Raw genomic sequence first — 18,074 nt, 5'->3', positions numbered from 1 at the left:
GCACTTTTAAAGACAGGTGGAATGAATTCACTCAGATGCTTCTTCTATCCGTTCAGATGGAAACAGGAAGTGGACTGCTAGTGTTCTACTGCTGGAGTGTGAAAGGTAGGGTCGGCCATTTTGGAGAAGCCAAGAGTAAACCAGATTTTGAAAATCTCCTACCCTTAAAGTAGTGACCAAAACTAATTTATCAAGCCAACATCATCAGGACAACTATGAGTCACACCTAAAAACCCCCACCGCTCAACTATCTCCCCCTACCTCCCCTCCTCCCTCACCCCTTTTCTTCCCCCACCAGACACGGGAGAAAAAAAACAGCTCTAGAAACCGCTTCAAATGAGACCAATAAAATATCACCAACCCTTTCATAGCCATGAGGTGGATGGAAACATATCAGACGTGCGTGCGCACACACGCAGTCAGTCAGTTCACTGCATGGGTGAGTGTCCATCTCTCCATCTCCAGGGTGGTGGTGCAATACTCCACCCTTGTACGTCCCCCAGACCACGCCCTCTCCCGGGGAGGAGCGCTGGACCGGACGCGCTAGGCCTCAGTCTGCAGCGTCTGCTTCAAGCCTCATTGAAGGGGTGACAGAGGGGGTGGGGGTATGAATGTTGGGACTTGCACCAGCTCCATCAGAAGCTGTCCAGGTGGTTCATGTTGTTGGCCCTGTTGTGGATCTCTTCTAGAAAGTTCTCCAGCTGTTCTATGAGGACCCGCTTCTTAAACCTGCAAGGAGAAGACAAACAGTGTTACTAATGTAGATTGGGTGAGACAGTCCAAGACAGCAGTAGACACACACATATAGACTAGGATAAACATCCACATCCACCATCTAAAGTCTATGATGTGGGGGTGTGGGCTGAACTAAGTCCATGACGTGGGGGTGTGGGCTGAACTAAGTCTATGACGTGGGGGTGTGGGCTGAACTAAAGCAGGTGCAAGACGATTGACTATTTTTAGAAGGGTAGGCGTAAATAAGCTTATAGCTTCAGCCTATGCCTTTTCGGCTTCGGTTATTTTATTATTGCTTTTCAATTGTTGTAAGACTGCATTGTTTATGTATGTATTGTTTGTTTGAAAACTGAAAAAAAATAAACTATCATTCATTCATTCACTATTTAGTCTCTTTGGCTTCGACGCCAGCGAAGCCAAACCGACATAATAGAGCTTCCATCTGAATAGGAAGGACAGGGAGCAGCAGCAGCACTAGCAGATCTGGTCTCCCAGGTCCTAAAGCCCGTCTGATCAGCGTGCGTGTGGTAGACGGACGAGCCTGCGCACCTGGCCGCCTCTTTGATGACGTTCTGCAGGAAGATCAGGCGGGTGTCCAGACTACCCTGGATCTGCTTCAGGAAGTGGAAGATCTTCTCATAGTCTGCACAAACAAGAGGGGGGGGGGGGGTGAGAGGAACAGCCGTTTCTCTTCACATAAGGTAGCAATCAGAGCTGCTGTATGCGTTGGAGGTTAGTCATAAAGTATATTAATTTATTATCTCTCCTAGCGCTGCCTTCCAGATCAACACGGCGCGGGGTTGAGACTGACTGAGAGGACAGAGCCTGAATCATCTCACCGCCGCCAAACCCCTAACCTGAACCATCAGGGGAGCAAACACCAAACCCCTAACCTGAACCATCAGGGAAGCAAACACCAAACCCCTAACCTGAACCATCAGGGGAGCAAACACCAAACCCCTAACCTGAACCATCAGGGGAGCAAACACCAAACCCCTAACCTGAACCATCAGGGAACCAAACACCAAACCCCTAACCTGAACCATCAGGGGAGCAAACACCAAACCCCTAACCTGAACCATCAGGGGAGCAAACACCAAACCCCTAACCTGAACCATCAGGGGAGCAAACACCAAACCCCTAACCTGAACCATCAGGGAACCAAACACCAAACCCCTAACCTGAACCATCAGGGAACCAAACACCAAACCCCTAACCTGAACCATCAGGGAACCAAACACCAAACCCCTAACCTGAACCATCAGGGAACCAAACACCAAACCCCTAACCTGAACCATCAGGGAACCAAACACCAAACCCCTAACCTGAACCATCAGGGAACCAAACACCAAACCCCTAACCTGAACCATCAGGGGACCAAACACCAAACTGACCCAGAATGAGCCTCGCAGCGAGTTCAAATGACTAGGGATGTAACGATAACTGGTATAATGATTAAAAGTGATTACATTTATTGTTATAATTGTATCATTAAAACCATGCTTGATTGCCCCGCTTTTTAAAAACTCACTGTAAATACTGTCCAGCATCAACCATAGCTAGCAAGTCTCAGACGCATTATTTTAATGTTAATGCAAAAAAAGTGCATAGTGCTGCTAATTTTATTTGTTGCCAATATAAAAAGTATTAAAATATATATTATTTCAGCGTGTGTATATCCCTAGTTTTAGAAACATTTAAGCACATTTCACAATACCGTGATAATACTGATAACAGTGATAATTTTGGTCACTATAATCGTGATATCGTTACATCTCTACAAACGAGCGAGCACAAACTGGCCCAGAATGAGCCTTGTTCAAACCACCGAGTGCAAACTGGCCCAGAATGAGCCTTGTTCAAACCACCGAGCGCAAACTGCAGAATCAACACAACAAGGAAAACGTACGGCGGCCAGGCTTCCTGATCTCCTTGGTGATGAGGGCGCGGAGCTCCGAGTTAACCTCCAGACTCTCGTTGTTCATCAGCTTCTTCAGCGCGTTGGGCGACGGGTAGCGCACCAGCTGCTCATCCAGAGGGGGGGTCCCCGCTCCATCCTGGCTGCCCGGCGACAGCCCCCCTCCCCCGGGCCGGCCGTTCTCCTCCTCGTCCTCCTCCTCCCCTAGCCTCTCCCGCTCCTCCTCTCCCAGCAGCGTGTGGTTCTCCTGGTGGTCCGGGCCATCGGCGCTCCCCCGGTCCGGGTCCGGGTCTGGGGCGTAGTGGTTCTGGTTCAGGTGGTTAATGAAGTCTGGCTCCGCCTCTCTGTGGTTGGTCTCTGCGTCTGTGAGGGGGGAGGCGTACGTGGGTGTTAAGCCTACAAAACAGCGATCCTGTGTCTGTCTGTGTGCGTGTGTGTGTGTGGACACACCTGTGGGGGGTCTGGGGCTGGCGGGGGGGGAGACGGGGGGGGTGTAGGCCCTGCCCAGGCGCAGCAGCGGGGACATACACCTGCGTCTCTTGGGGCCCCCGCCCTGCATGTTGCTGTCGGCCCCCGGCCTCTTGCCCTTGTTCTGGGGGCCCGTCACAAACTCGTCCGCCTCGTCGATCATCATGCCCTGGGGGAGAGGAGGAGAGGGGGTTAGGAACACATTGGAGGCAGCGGCAGGTGCTAGCCTGCTCATTGGGAGCAATTTGGGGTTCAGTGTGTGGCCCAAGGACACTGACATGTGGACAGGAGGAGGCGGGACTAGAACCGGCGACCCTACGATCATTAGACGACCCGCTCTACCACTGACGCCGCCCGCTTTCTCACTGTGGCTGCAGCGTGGGGTGTGTGTCTGCTTGACTGTGTGTGTGTGTGTGTGAGAGAGAGAGAGAGAGGAACGTACCTTCTTGTCCAGTTTGAAGGGGTTTCCGAAGGTGTGCACGCGCTTGGGCTGCTCCGGGTCTGCGTCTCTCAGGGGCTGGATGGCTGCCTTCAGGAAGTCCTGGTAGTTCCCCATCTGGGCTATGGGCACACTGTGCAGCTGGTCTGAGGGGGGTGAGTGAGAGTGTGTGTGAGGGTGTGTGAGTGTGAGGGAGTGTGAGTGTGTGTGAGTGAGTGAGAGTGTGTGTGAGTGTGAGGGTGTGAGAGTGTGTGTGTGAGTGAGTGTGAGTGAGTGTGGGGGGGCGGGGGGTAGAATTGAGGAGGAGAGATGGAGGGAGAAGGGGTTGGTGGGAAGAGAGACAGGAGAATCATCACATTGATCTCTAGACACAATTTACAATCATTTATTTTTCATTTTAACATTTGAAACTGGAATAAATTGTTTGTTGTTGTTTTTTTAAATGTGGATCAATAGCAAACGGCCTTAGAGGAAGTTCTGGTTCTGACCACAACCCAGTACTACAACCAGGCCTCTTCAACTGAGCAGGCAGTGGGAGAAGACAGCCCCAGTCCAGAAGGAGGGAGGTTGTGTGTGTGTGTGTGTGTGTGTGGTCTCACCAGGGTCCTGGCCAGTCAGGTGTAGTGTGTGTGTGTGTGTGTGTGTGTTTGTGTGGTCTCACCAGGGTCCTGGCCAGTCAGGTGTAGTGTGTGTGTGTGTGTGTGTGTGTTTGTGTGGTCTCACCAGGGTCCTGGCCAGTCAGGTGTAGTGTGTGTGTGTTGTGTGTGTGGTCTCACCGGGGTCCTGGCCAGTCAGGTGTAGTGTGTGTGTTTGTGTTGTGTGTGTGTGTGGTCTCACCGGGGTCCTGGCCAGTCAGGTGTAGTGTGTGTGTGTGTGTTGTGTGTGTGTGTGGTCTCACCGGGGTCCTGGCCAGTCAGGTGTAGTGTGTGTGTGTGTGTGTGTGTGTGTGTGGTCTCACCGGGGTCCTGGCCAGTCAGCAGACACACGTGTGTGTTCAGCAGGTTCCTCCTCATGCGGCTCAGCTGGTCCAGCAGGTGACTCCGGGGAATATCATACGCGTTCCTGAACCCCTGGGGCTTCAGACTCTGAGAGAGAGGGAGGGAGAGAGAGAGGGAGAGAGAGAGAACCGGTTAACACACACACACACACACACACACACACACACACACACACACACACACACACACACACACACACACACACACACACACACACACACACACACACACACACACACACACACACACACACACACACACACACACACACACACACACACACACACACACACACACACACACACACACACACACACACACCTTCAAATGGGAGATTCAGGGTGTTACGGGTTATGATTCAGGGTTCAGGTTTGTGGTTTGGACCATGTGCATCTCCTAAGGCCCGTACAGTACATACTCTACGCAAGCTGTGCAAGGTGAAGTTGACACATCCTTGCGTAGAAACGTGTATCATGCCAAAAATGTTAACTGTTACGGGAGCGCAAGTGCCATTTCACACAAACCGATAGGGGCCCTGACGCAAGGCAGCGACCCCCGCACGCTCAGAGTGAACCAAAATACTTGAGTAGAGCCCACGTTCACAGCTGCGTCAGCGTAGCTTGTCTAGAGTATGAATCAGGCCTTAGTAGTGCTTACTACTCCAGCCCTTCATATTCCTGATTAAGGCCTGGGTCGGGATTCAAACCCATGGAACTGACACTCATATTAGAGGTAACGGCGTTGACCACAAACTCCAGCAGCCAGGGGCCAGTGCCGGGTCCTCACCTTGTTGAGGAGGGCCAGCTGGAAGCCGGAGAACTCCTTGGGGTTGAGCTCCATGGGGGGGCCGGGGGTCTCTCCTGTGATGCTCTGGAGCAGCTGGGTGAAATCCCTCCTCTGGGCCAGTGAGACGGCCCCCCCCCCGCGGGCGCGCACCTTGATGCCCGCCTCCGGCGCCGCCTTCTTGCCGATGGACGCGATCATGCGGTCGTATTCGGCCTTGGACTGGAGGGAGGAGGAGGCAAAGCAGGACGAGGTTTGGAGGGTTGGACGGACACGCACGCCGCAAAACACGCTCATGGTACACACTCGCACGGAGCATGCTCAGAAGCACGCTCACGGTACACACTCGCACGGAGCATGCTCAGAAGCACAGTCACAACCTCTCGGTGTGGCCGTCGGTCTACTCTACCTGCTGGCTGAGCTTCTTGAGGTAGGAGACCACGCTGTAGCTCAGACCGTACTCCATGTTCTCGGCCAGGAGGTTGGGGGCGCCCATGATCCTCAGGGCCTTCCTCAGGGACTACAGACGGAAGAGGAGGCGATGGTCAACAGATAAGAACTACATCTCCCAAGAGCATGACATCAACTTCTCCCTTTCAAGTTCATTTGGGCATGTTATGGCTAGTAGTCCGGAATGTATCACAGCATCATGTGCTTCTATGGCAGCCATTTTGTGTGTAGGTTAGCAGTGTTGACCGGTGTGTGATAGAATAATCCACCTACCCCGATGTAATATGGCGGCATGGTCTTCAGGTAGTTCTCAAACGACTGCCGCCATTTGATCGTCGGTTTGAACTTGTGCACCTTGATCAAGTCATCTGCAATAACAAAAACAATGTAACCTAGCGTTTAGGAGAAGCTGCTAGAAGCACCACATTCCTTGTTGGTAGGGTCAGGGGTCACGCTCAAGACTTGTCTACCAAGTCTGCAGAAATGTAATTTCCAAGAAGAAAAAAAAAAGATTCCCTTAGGGCAGAAATAAAAAGAGTCATCTGGAACTATCGCATTAATCTGTCAGAAGAGTTATCTCCTTTAGACTGGAGATGCTCTCTCTTTCAAGGCTGGTTATGAAGAGAGAGGAGATGGAGAGACTCCCCCTGGTCTCACCCAGCAGGGGCAGCAGGACGGGGTAGTTGTAGGGCATGACGAACAGGTTGACACAGTTCAGGGCCGTGCTGGCCTTCAGGTAGCCGAAGGGTTGGCCCAGGTCACTGTACTTGGCACTGTTACACACAAACACCTGGACAGAGGGACAAGAGGAGGGAGAGAGGGAGGGAGGGGGGGAGGGAGGGGGAGAGAAAGCATGACTACTTAACTTCCAAGCACAATCAATATTAAACGGACCCAATTCAGTGAGAGGTGTATGTGGTGTCGGCACATGACCAGAGTCCAGTGGATAAGAGGTGAAAGGTCGGCCCTGTGCACAGGCGTCTGTGTGTGTCTGTGTGTGTAGTGCTGCATACCTGCCAGCAGATGTGCGGGGACTTCCTCTCCAGGATGTACTGTGTGAGTGGTGAGGGCTCCAGCTCGTACTTGTCGAAGGGAACCTTGTCGATGACCATGGGCTCCGAGTCAAGGCAGGAGAACCGGACCAGGGGGTGGGCGGAGCGTGGGGGCTGGGGGGGGATAGGGGGACGAGTTAGAGAGAGCCAACCCACTTAAAAACAATAATAATAACTAGCAATTTATTACATTTTATAGACATGAACACATGTCAGTGCATAGATGCTGCATGGGTAATACTGTATCCAAGCGTATTCCTGCTGAAGACTTTCTCTTCCATGACCAGTGCTGCTGAGCGTCCTCCATCTTGAGGCGTTTGCTCATGGAGGTCTTTGTGCTGTTTAACAGCTGGTGAAACGTTAACGTCCGACCCGTGACGGTTTATCAAGGCTTCATGACGTGAGCCTGCCTGTCTGCCGGTCTCACCAGGGTGGGGGGTTCTGGTGGGGGTCTCACCATGTGGGGGGGTTCTGGTCGGGGTCTCACCAGGGTGGGGGAGTTCTGGTCGGGGTCTCACCAGGGTGGGGGAGTTCTGGTCGGGGTCTCACCAGGGTGGGGGAGTTCTGGTCGGGGTCTCACAAGGGTGGGGGAGTTCTGGTCTCACCAGGGTGGGGGGGTTCTGGTCTCACCAGGGTGGGGGGTTCTGGTGGGGGTCTCACCAGGGTGGAGGGGGTTCTGGTCGGGGTCTCACCAGGGTGGGGGAGTTCTGGTCGGGGTCTCACCAGGGTGGGGGAGTTCTGGTCTCACCAGGGTGGGGGAGTTCTGGTCGGGGTCTCACCAGGGTGGGGGAGTTCTGGTCTCACCAGGGTGGGGGAGTTCTGGTCGGGGTCTCACCAGGGTGGGGGAGTTCTGGTTGGGGTCTCACCAGGGTGGGGGAGTTCTGGTCTCACCAGGGTGGGGGAGTTCTGGTTGGGGTCTCACCAGGGTGGGGGAGTTCTGGTCGGGCCAGAAGGACTCGGGAACCGGCCAGTGTCCGATGGGAACGCCCGTCTTGGGGTTAGGCCGCACGTAGATGAGCTTGTGGCAGCAGTGCCAGGGCTGGGGGCCAGGCTTCAACACCTCCGCTGGGCCATCTGAGGTAGGGAGGGAGGGAGGGGGAGAGAGAGAGGGAGAGAGAGAGAGAGAGAGAGAGAGAGAGAGAGAGAGAGAGAGAGAGAGGGAGGGAGGGAGAAAGAGAGAGAGGGAGAAAGAGAGAGAGGGAGAGAGAGAGGGAGGGAGAGAGAGAGAGAGAAAGAAAGAGAGAGAGAGAGGAAGAAAGAGAGGGGGAGAGAGAGAAGGAGGGAGGGAGAAAGAGAGAGACATAAGAGTATAAGACACCATAATTATAATATATCACCATTGGTGCAGTAATGTCCTCCATCTAGTAAGTGCAGTGGCTCAGTGTGCTCACCCTCTATAGGAGGGGGTCAGTGTGCTCACCCTCTATAGGAGGGGGTCAGTGTGCTCACCCTCTATAGGAGGGGGGTCAGTGTGCTCACCCTCTATAGGAGGGGGTCAGTGTGCTCACCCTCTATAGGAGGGGGGTCAGTGTGCTCACCCTCTATAGGAGGGGGGTCAGTGTGCTCACCCTCTATAGGAGGGGGGTCAGTGTGCTCACCCTCTATAGGAGGGGGGTCCGGTCCGGTCTTCTCAAAGTTGATGACCACGCCGCTCTGGATCTTCTGGACTAGCGACTCCAGACACTGGTTCAACATGCGCTGGGAGAACACGCTGTAGGAGCGGCCTGGGGGAGCAGAGAGACCAATCAGAAACAAGCAGAGAGAGCACAGGGACCATTAAGAAACAAAACACACCCCGCGTGTTTCACGCACCCAAATAACTGTTGTGCTCAGCCAATTATGAGATGCACTGTTCATCATACCCTGGCTGTGGACGCACGCACGCACGCACGCACACACACACACACACGTGTGTAGTCTGAGATCAGCATTATAGAAAGACCTACATATAGTCATTGTCTCATTCTGACTATTCAGTAGGGTTCACAGTAACAGAAAGCCTGACTCTGGGTCGCTGTGTGTGTGTGTGTGTATGCGTGCACTGGTGGTGAATGATTGGAGACTAAGCACAATGGCACAGGCCATCAATTTGGTATGTGTGTGGCCTTTGATCTTAATCTGCCATCAGCACTATTTCTTGCCTGTTCACCAGCCTGCTCACCACCACTGACATTACTACACTACACCGGACCAGACACAGAGCCAGCACTACACTGGACCAGACACAGAACCAGCACTACACTGGACCAGACACAGAACCAGCACTACACCGGACCAGACACAGAACCAGCACTACACCGGACCAGACACAGAACCAGCACTGACTGCAGGAGGAAGGCCCAGCGGACCCCCCCCCCCCCCCCAGTCACCCCAGTCCCCCCTTTTTGCCTTATTTTATTGCGCCAAGTTGAGTCGGCTCGGAGCCAAAGATTTTCATTACTGAGAATGATGTTGCATTGGTATTCCATTGTTATTGAGTAAATGACAATAAACTTGAAACGTCACAACGGTCCAGCTGGCCCCCTCTAGATTAGAGTAACTTAGTGGGGTTGAAATGCTTGGAAGAATGGGAATTAGCTGAAAAGTGTAGCGAACACGAACACACACAGCATCCTCACTTGCATTTTACAAGTCACACATACAGACTCTCTCTCCCTCCCTCCCTCCCTCTCTCCCTCTCCGTCTCCCTCCCTAACTGACCTCCGGTGACCTCACACATGGGGGTGATGGCCGAGTCGTCCTGCGGGACCCCTCCCAGGGGCTCGGGCTCCACGGAGGCGTGTCCAGGGATGCGCAGGACCAGGGCGAAGAGGCGCTGGTCCCAGCGGAACGGCTCCTTGGTCAGCTCGCTGCCCGGCAGGGGCGTGGTCAGGGGCAGGTGCAGCTGAAGAGAGGGAAGACAGAAGAGACAGCGATAAGAGAGAGAGAGAGAGAGAGAGAGAGAGAGAGAGAGAGAGAGAGAGAGAGAGAAAGGGGGGGGAGAGAGAGAGAGAGGGGTGTGTGTGAGGAATAGTGAGTGGATTTCAGTGATGTACATGGATGGTATGTGCCTACAGGGTTTTCTATAAAGTAGTGGAGAGTGTGAGTGAGTGTGTGTGTGTGTGTGTGGAAGAGTGTGAAACTGAGACGAACGTTTAAACAAAAATAAAAATGTACAGTCGATAGTTGTATGTGAGTAGTATGTGAGAGATGTAGAGGAAGATAACAGAGGGTGTGTGTGCATGTATCAGATGACGCTGTGATGAAGAGAGGAGTCACTGGGTGAAGTCACTCAAGTGTGTCGGCTGTGTCCGCGTAACAACACTTGGTACCCGAGCGACAAGCCACCTTCTGGAACAATCTATTTCTAGACATTCCTTTCACCCAAATCCAGGGCCATGCTGTAAGTGGTTATAATAGCTCAATCTAGTCTCCAGTGGGAGAAAAATTTTCTGCTCACCCACTCAGAGAGTGTGTGTGTGTGTGTGTGTGTGTGTGTGAAGTGGAGGAGAGTGTGACAGAGAGGAACGTTGAAACAAAAATAAGAATTGAGAGTCTCTGGTTGTGTGAGGGGCTGGTCTTCTCACTCCTCTGCGCTCTGGGAGGAGAGCCATGGAGAGGGCGTGGGGAAGCTAGTCAGTCTGGGCTCAACACCACCAAAGTGTTCAGGCCTCTCTAGCAATATAGAAGCCTGTGGTGGTGATGGCTAACTAGCGTTCTACTATACTGTAGATTAGCTCTGGTCTTGCCACAGTGGCTGTCCTACGCTCCACACACTAAGACGACACCTTGGGCTTTGTTTACATTAAGTGCTTTGTGGGTATTTCCCAGCGGGTTGCATAGTGACGGCATGATTGCGTTCAGCGCCGAGTCTAGCTGTTCGTCTACAGGGCGCAGCGGTGGAAGGGAGGGAGTGATGCTTGTGGTAAACGTGTTTGTGAAGAGGCGGAGCCAGAGATGACTCCGCTCCGCAGGGGGCGTCTGCTGACCAACAGGAAGTAATCCTGACGGCCATGACCACCCCCCCCCCTCCCCCCAGCATCTCCGTGGAGACCGTGGCTGACCTCTTCCTGGACTCCGCTGCTGCTGGTCAGCTTGTTCCCATCAGTGATGGCTACAATGATGGCCGGCTCCAAGAAGAAGGGATTCCTGCCCTGTGGAGAAAAGAGAGCAAAGGGGGGAGGGGGAGAGAGAGAGAGAGAGAGCGAGAGAGAGCGAGGGAGGGAGCGAGGGAGGGAGCGAGAGGGAGAGAGAGAGAGAGAGGTTAAAACTGAGAACTCCAAATGAGCAGGCCAGTGGAAAGGGGTAGAAATAATAATGAATCCCACTCACATGAACAGGCTTGACAACAAACATGACCATTAAACCTGATTCAGATCAACTCTGATGAGGGCTCTATGCTCTGGTATGAAAATAACCAGAGCAAAGATAACTCACTGGAGGTCTATTTAAAGTGTAGTGAGGAGAGGGAGGCGAGGAGAGAGAGAGCAGCAGAGACAGTGGGAGGAGAGAGAGCAGAGCTGGGGTGAGACACAGAGATTCAATCCACCGAGACTGAGGACAGAGAGAGAGCAGAGCTGGGGTGAGACACACGAGAGAGAGAGAGAGAGAGAGAGAGAGATTCAATCCACAGAGACAGTCTCATTGAGGGGACACACACACACACACACTTTAAGAATCTAGCATCAAAATCTGTCTTTTAGCACGAGGACATCAATATGTCGAATAGTAATTTGTACACGTCAGTCCCGTGACCACATAAAAATGAAATAATGTTAACTTCCCCTTTAAAAGGACCGTTTCTATCAAAGCATTATTATGGCACTATAAGTGATTCAGTGTAGAACACAGACTCCCTCCTGACCGCCATCACAGACGCGTCTCTTTCACGAGCCCAGGGTCTGGGCAGTCTCTAGTCAGGGTCTGGGCAGTCTCCGGTAGAGGTCCTCTAATAAAACACAGCCGGCTAAGCCTCAAGCAGGCGGCCTATTCTATATCCTGGCGTTCTCTGACACACAGGGACAGTTATGAATGGAAGATTCCACTTTGGCCCTTCCCCCATAGGCATCGATTTTTGCTGAGCAATACATTTGGAGTTACATTAAGTCTCAGATACACACAGAGGCAGAGGACGGCGCCCATAATGACCGGGAGTTTTCACTCCCAAAAACCAGGCTTGTGATATCTGACCCTCCGTCCTGGATTAACAGCGCCAGTGGCCAGTCAATCCCTCGAGGCTACTTGGGCTCAAATAAATGCATTATTTTAAGAAAATTAACTGAAATGAACAGGACTGCAAGAACTGAAACGTGGATGTAGCGTATACACTGCCAAATTTAAGACCTAGGCCAAATCATTGCTTAAGTGTAACACGATCAATCTTTGTTTCACTGCGCCTTAATGTTAGTGCAACTGAACTAACCTCAGTGATCACTTGTGTGTCTAGAGCTCTGGTTCAGCAGATCAGTGTGTTCCTACAGGCCTCTCCATCTATGTGCACAGAGCTGTAGCGGAGTCTATGTGCACTAAGCTGTAGTTGAGTGTAAGTGCACTAAGCTGTAGTTGAATGTAAGTGCACTAAACTGTAGTTGAGTGTAAGTGCACTAAACTGTAGTTGAGTGTAAGAGCACTTAGCTGTAGTTGAGTGTAAGTGCACTGGCACACTGGCCGGTCTGCTCACCCACAGATGGACAGGGCTAATCAGATCTCCATCAGCTTGGTTGCCATGTTGGCTCCGTCACAAACCCTCCCGTCTGCCCTGGTATCTCAATGTCCTCTTCTCCCACTTCTCTCATTCAATACACCCCCATCTGTCTCTCTGCTGAAAATCTGATCAAGTCTAGATTACCTAAAGGCTGGTTACCCCCCCCCCCCCCTCCCTCTCTCTCCCTCTCTCTCTCCTGGGAGGGCTGTCCCAGATGCCTGGCAACCTGAGCGGTTCTTCATCACTGCACTGAAAAACACATCAGGTCCATGTTAGCGCGCGCACACACACAGGTCTGTGAGCAAGCTAACAAACTACTAATCTTTTTTCAAATTGCTTGGGGATAAACCACATACTTACAAAGTGTAGGAATATCAAACATGTGGCATATGACACATATGAGCCCCCATACATTAGGTTAAGTGGTTAAAGATCCACTTTGGGATTTGTAACTACTCGCGACTGACTCGCTGTTTGACCAACTTCAAGGACAGCCAGATGTCCCTTCCTTGCCTTCATGTGCCTCCAGGCTCAAGGTCTTGGTTATATCTCACTATGTGGTCACACAGAGACACTGGCTGCATCTCAATAGTCTACCCTTGCCTCCTTCCCTTGTCTCCTCCCCTTGAACTAAACTCACTTTCAGTTACTGGTTTACTGTACTTTCTGAACACCCACATGGCGGGAGACTAAAGGGAGCCACTGTGGACGATCGAGACGCACCCTACAACAAAGTCATGCAGAGACTGGATGATACTAGCGAGGGCGTGGCCAATGCGAAAAAGAAACTAAGGTAATCTGAAATCTGATAACTGATTGTGCAACAGGGAGGGATGGTTTACTGTATTAGAGAAACTAGATTATCAACATAGGACATAAATGCGTTCATGCATGTCGGCAAACACCCATATGAGTCAAGGTGCATCTGAGAGAGCCTGAGTGTGTGTGTGCGTGTCTGTAGCATGTGTTGGTTTGTATACTGAAGTGCCGGTGTTGTGCATGTGTTGGTTTGTATCCTGATGTGCTGGTGTGTGTGTGTGTGTGTGTCTGTAGCATGTGTTGGTTTGTATCCTGACGTGCTGGTGTGCGTGTGTGTGTGTAGCATGTGTTGGTTTGTATACCGACGTGCCGGTGTTGTGTGTTCTTGGACTGTCCTGTCCGCCAGTGGGATCAGATCCCAGACCACAACCCCCCGGATTGTCCAGCATGCATTATGTATGTCGCATGTATGCATTACCCTTGAAGGCTCCCCGGTCTTCCCTCAGATTCTCAGGAAATGCCGGTTAAACGTTCACACCTCCAAAATATCACCATGCTTAATCTTCTCAGAGACTGATAGTGGTAGAAGTGCCATATATTCCATATATGTCTATACTGGGTGGAGAGGCTGTGGTAAAAACGCGAGTACTTACCATAGTAGCACCTTCCCTACACTCTCCTGTGTTGGATAGAGGCTAATATTGACTCTATACACATCATGTGAAGTGGCTGGCAAGTGAACATAGAGACCCAATGACGGCTTAACCAGCATAAATAGCCTGCTGGTGGGAAATGGGAGTCCCAAACAAAGTCCCACCCTACACACTCATAACAGGTGATGTGAGCGACGCGCTCTCAACAGCTCCCTGAGGCGGAAAGCTGAGGACCACTAGGCCGGAGCTCAAACGGAGAAACAGAAGATTACATTTTGTAACGTTGTGTGTTCAAAACCTTTCTTCTTACCCAATACTTCAGTTCCACCACACTCTACTATAGCACTGGAGTGTCATAGTGTGTATAAATAATGTATTTGTATAAATGTATAAAAATTTATAAATTAAATCCCTCCATATACTGTATATGCAGAGTACAGCAAACCATGTTCCTTGCATAGGCCTAATGAGTGTAAAACATGGGTTGTTAAAACATTGACATGTTTTTATACATTGTGGACTTCTAATTTAAGAGAAGGATCCCATTTGTATCCAGTAACTCCCATTTCCCTACCTTTACGTTGAAGCATGACTGATCGTTCCAATGCAAGTTACTATGGCTGTCCGTCTTAGGGAGAGAATCAATACTAGCTGTCAGCAAGTAGTCAAAAATAACTGTTTTCCTGAGGTGGCATGTCTATTATTGTTTACCATCACCTGTCACTCAAGGGAACATGTGGGGACAGTGTGCAGGTTTTTGGGTTTGTGATGCTTGTAAGACTGTGATGAGGGCCAGGTGGGAGGACTTGGACTTATGGCAATGCAACTTTTCCCTTTCCTAACTATATTTGCATAGGCTACAACATACCTGTCCATAGTTGTCTATCCCAGAGACTAATCTATTGAGATTGAGCAAATCAAAAGAGGTCCTCAAAGATTGGCCAATTGCTGTGAGTCCCGTTGCTTGCAGGTTCCTCAGCTCTGTCATGAATGTTGCGTGGCTCTCCTTCCATCCAGCCTTTTGACATGAGACAAAAAAGGATGAATTAATCATTTACAGGATGCATACAACAAGATCAGTCCTATTTTTCTCCTTAACTGGATGTGAAGGGTCAGGTGAAGCATAAACTTTTAACTCTGCTGATCTCATAGCTTTATAATAAATATAGCAAAATAGTTTTTTTTCTTTCTGTATTTGACTATAAACAGAAAATCTAAACGGCCATGTCTGTGATGTAGTGGCAAATGATACCATGTAACCAGCTGTCCATTTGGAGAAAATAGATTTGCAATGTAAGTGACAAAAATGACAACTTCCATTCCTATTAGTAAAGTCACCGCCTTCTCTCCCCCAACTTGACACCACCTCGCTATCTATTTGTATAAATATCACCCAGAGTTCCTTGCTGCTCACATTGAAACAAAATGTCGGCCATGTTTTAAAGGGGGTATGAAAGCTCCTCCTGAAGATTTTTTCTGTACAATTGATGTGATGTTCAGACAACGTGGTGGAGAGAGATGTATGTATCTGAAGCTGGACATGCCCAAAAATAAACTCTACCTTGATTCCGACGGGAACGTCCTCAAAATTTACCAACATATACCGGTCCCCTCGGCTCGCTGGATCTCTCCCTCTTAGCTGTGGAAAGAATAAAGAACTATTTAGCCACGGTTGTCGTAGATTCGCTGTTTTGACAGGATGGGTTCAATCGTTCCGATCAGAACCGCGATCCCGCATGGGATCTTCCGAACGGTTCGTCTCGAGGTTACAGTACCTTCATGAAAGTCTCAACAGCGCCTTTTGCTATGTCCAGATAGGTAGTGCCCAGATGGGTGCGCTGGTTCATTGAAGCGGACGTGTCTATCAGAAAAAGTAACACGGGCATTGTGTTGGTGATGACACGTTCTGCATGGACTTGGTGTCAGTGCAACCGACCAAAACGGAAAAAAAATCTTTTGTTCTCCCACCGCCCGTATCACCCCTCTTCCTAGCTAGCTAGCTAGCAGGCTAACTGTCTCACACATTCTTTAAAAAAGTGTAAGAACAGTGAGTGTAGATGCCCTTCGTCTATTAACTAGAATAAAAACCTTAAACCCTATGGGCAGGTTATTTGTTTACGAGGGATTTTGATGTTTTGAGGATATTTTGTTAAAAAAATCTAAGTTTTATGAAAACTAGTTTCCCCGCCACATCCTGTCTCTGTTTCTCCCTACACTGAAGGCGTTCCGACTGGTCCACTGGTTTTAACCTCAGCTCCGCACTTGACACCGCCTCCCAAGCGGTCTTTGAGCGTCACGTGTAAATTCATTCGGTTACTGATAGGCTGTTTGAACTTACTTATTACCATATTTAAATCAAGATGAAGCCACACGACTCTCGCGCGCATGCCTACTTTGACGAATGCACGAAAAATAGATTCTTTTTTTTTCGTTGCAAGAATTTTTTCGACCAGCATAGCTGAGTCAATATAACCGAAACAGATGTATATCGTAGTCAAACTGAAAATATAAAAAGATGATATGACATCGCATGTCATCACATCGTCTACACATTGTGACTGGGACCAACCATTTTATATTAGAGGCTAGTATTACGAATGCTACTCTTCAGAATAAATATGACATCCTGCTTCACATCTACAAATATTGTCTGTAAATATGTGCATTGTCTGTATTAATTTCCTTGTGAACATATTTGATCGAAATCTGATTCTGATATGTTAGATCATATTTTAAAAAGCCTAACCACAATAATTCATTACTTCCGCAAAAGTAGGTAAACATCCGGAAAATTGCCGTTCTAGTTTCTGTGCGATGGCTGTCGTAGGTGAATGTACAGTCAGCTGACTAGCAGCATCTCTGGCTGTCATACACTGTCTGTATTGCTAGCTAACTGGTAGTAGCAGCTAGGATACTACGAACACCTATATGGCGACTTGAGTGTTATGTTAACCAGGACCAAACCTGGCGAAGGAACATCTCCATGGCGGCAGAAGTACACCCCAAACCGCAGAGTCGGAAGCCTGTTCTGCAGAGCAAAATCGAGGCTTTCCAAGATATTGTCAGCGCAGCAGTCATAATTCCAAAGGAAGACGGAGTGATCAGCGTGTCTGACGACAGGTATTAAACCGTCCGTGCTGTTTAGCTTGTGGGCTGTAGACATGTTAGTTAGTGTAAGGTACCTACCTAACGTTAACGTTAGCCAGATTCTAGTTTATTAAACGAATCGATTAGCTGCACTGAATTAGACAAATTGTGTGTTGTTGCTCGATTGCTTTTCAACACTGGATTTTTTTTTAGAGTTGGTCATTCTCTACAGTGCATGTCCCCTCGGTGGTTCTTTCGGTCATTGCTCGCAAGGACCTAGCTAACTAAATTAGAAAACCAGAGACACCCATTGAATTGATAGTTTTCGCGTAATAAAGCAAACGTATCGTTATTTTCAAGTCAGCTTAGTCTGCGTAAGCCTAATACAAGTGTAATAAAAAAACGTGCGCATGTTCATTTGTACAATTTTACCCACAAGTGAATTCCAGTCCTTGTAATGATATTATCACTTATCAGCACAAGAAAAAAAAAACAGATTATGTCAGTGATTCTTGGTATTTAACTTTCTGTTATTGGTACATGGAACATGCTGTTTTTTCTGAATCAGTGAGTCAAAATAAGTAGTGGCATGTGATTATTCTTGTATCAAATACAAAAAAAACACTGAGGTGGTGAAGAGAGTGGTACAGGTTTTTGAGCAACCTCTCCTCTACTGCCCTCTGCTGGTGGGCAACTGTTTTGGCTGCTCCTGATTAGTGATTAGCACATAATGTATGGCTCATGACCTGCCTCCAGGGCCCCGAAGCAGGTCAGACCCCCCCCCCCCCCCCCCCCCCCCCCGTCCAAGACCTCACATCACAAAAAAAGCTTCTTCCCCACGGTCACCAGCCTCATAAATAAGGCTCATGTTCTTCTCTGACCCCCCCCCCCCCCCTGATTCTACCCCCTTCACATTTCTTGCACATGACCTCTGGCTATGCTGTACCTAGGCCTGCCCTGCACACACATATCATGTCACACACACTGTATAAACATCGCACACACATTACACTTTATACACATACTGTATATACACTCATCGCACTTCA

General features: G+C 49.8%; 2 protein-coding genes across 2 annotated transcripts in view; one reads left to right on the top strand and one right to left on the bottom strand.

The window, feature by feature from the left end:
* Positions 1-308: 308 nt before the first annotated feature.
* Positions 309-15,996, bottom strand: ints6 (integrator complex subunit 6). Its single transcript, XM_084452016.1, has 17 exons — positions 15,714-15,996; positions 15,500-15,577; positions 14,807-14,956; positions 10,887-10,976; positions 9,544-9,727; positions 8,442-8,567; positions 7,766-7,917; positions 6,805-6,957; positions 6,449-6,581; positions 6,065-6,159; positions 5,751-5,861; positions 5,345-5,563; positions 4,519-4,645; positions 3,564-3,706; positions 2,645-3,290; positions 1,285-1,378; positions 309-729 (listed from the first exon to the last, which is right to left on the bottom strand). Exons 1-17 carry the CDS (start codon positions 15,822-15,824, stop codon positions 636-638), a joined length of 2,706 nt encoding a protein of 901 aa, XP_084308142.1. The 5' UTR covers positions 15,825-15,996; the 3' UTR covers positions 309-635.
* Positions 15,997-16,866: 870 nt separating this feature from the next.
* The window catches only part of wdfy2 (WD repeat and FYVE domain containing 2), a 17,771-nt gene continuing 16,563 nt past the window's right edge, over positions 16,867-18,074 (top strand). Inside the window, exon 1 of the mRNA XM_084452360.1 lies at positions 16,867-17,058. Coding sequence (XP_084308486.1) covers positions 16,922-17,058 — 137 coding nt within the window. The 5' untranslated portion in view covers positions 16,867-16,921. The remainder of the gene's footprint in view (positions 17,059-18,074) is intronic.

Source organism: Borostomias antarcticus (assembly GCF_949987555.1).
Source record: "Borostomias antarcticus genome assembly, chromosome: 17".
Classification (NCBI taxonomy): Eukaryota; Metazoa; Chordata; class Actinopteri; order Stomiiformes; family Stomiidae; genus Borostomias; species Borostomias antarcticus.
The sequence above is the reverse complement of the archived record's forward strand: the minus strand, read 5'-3'. Positions and strand labels throughout refer to the sequence as shown.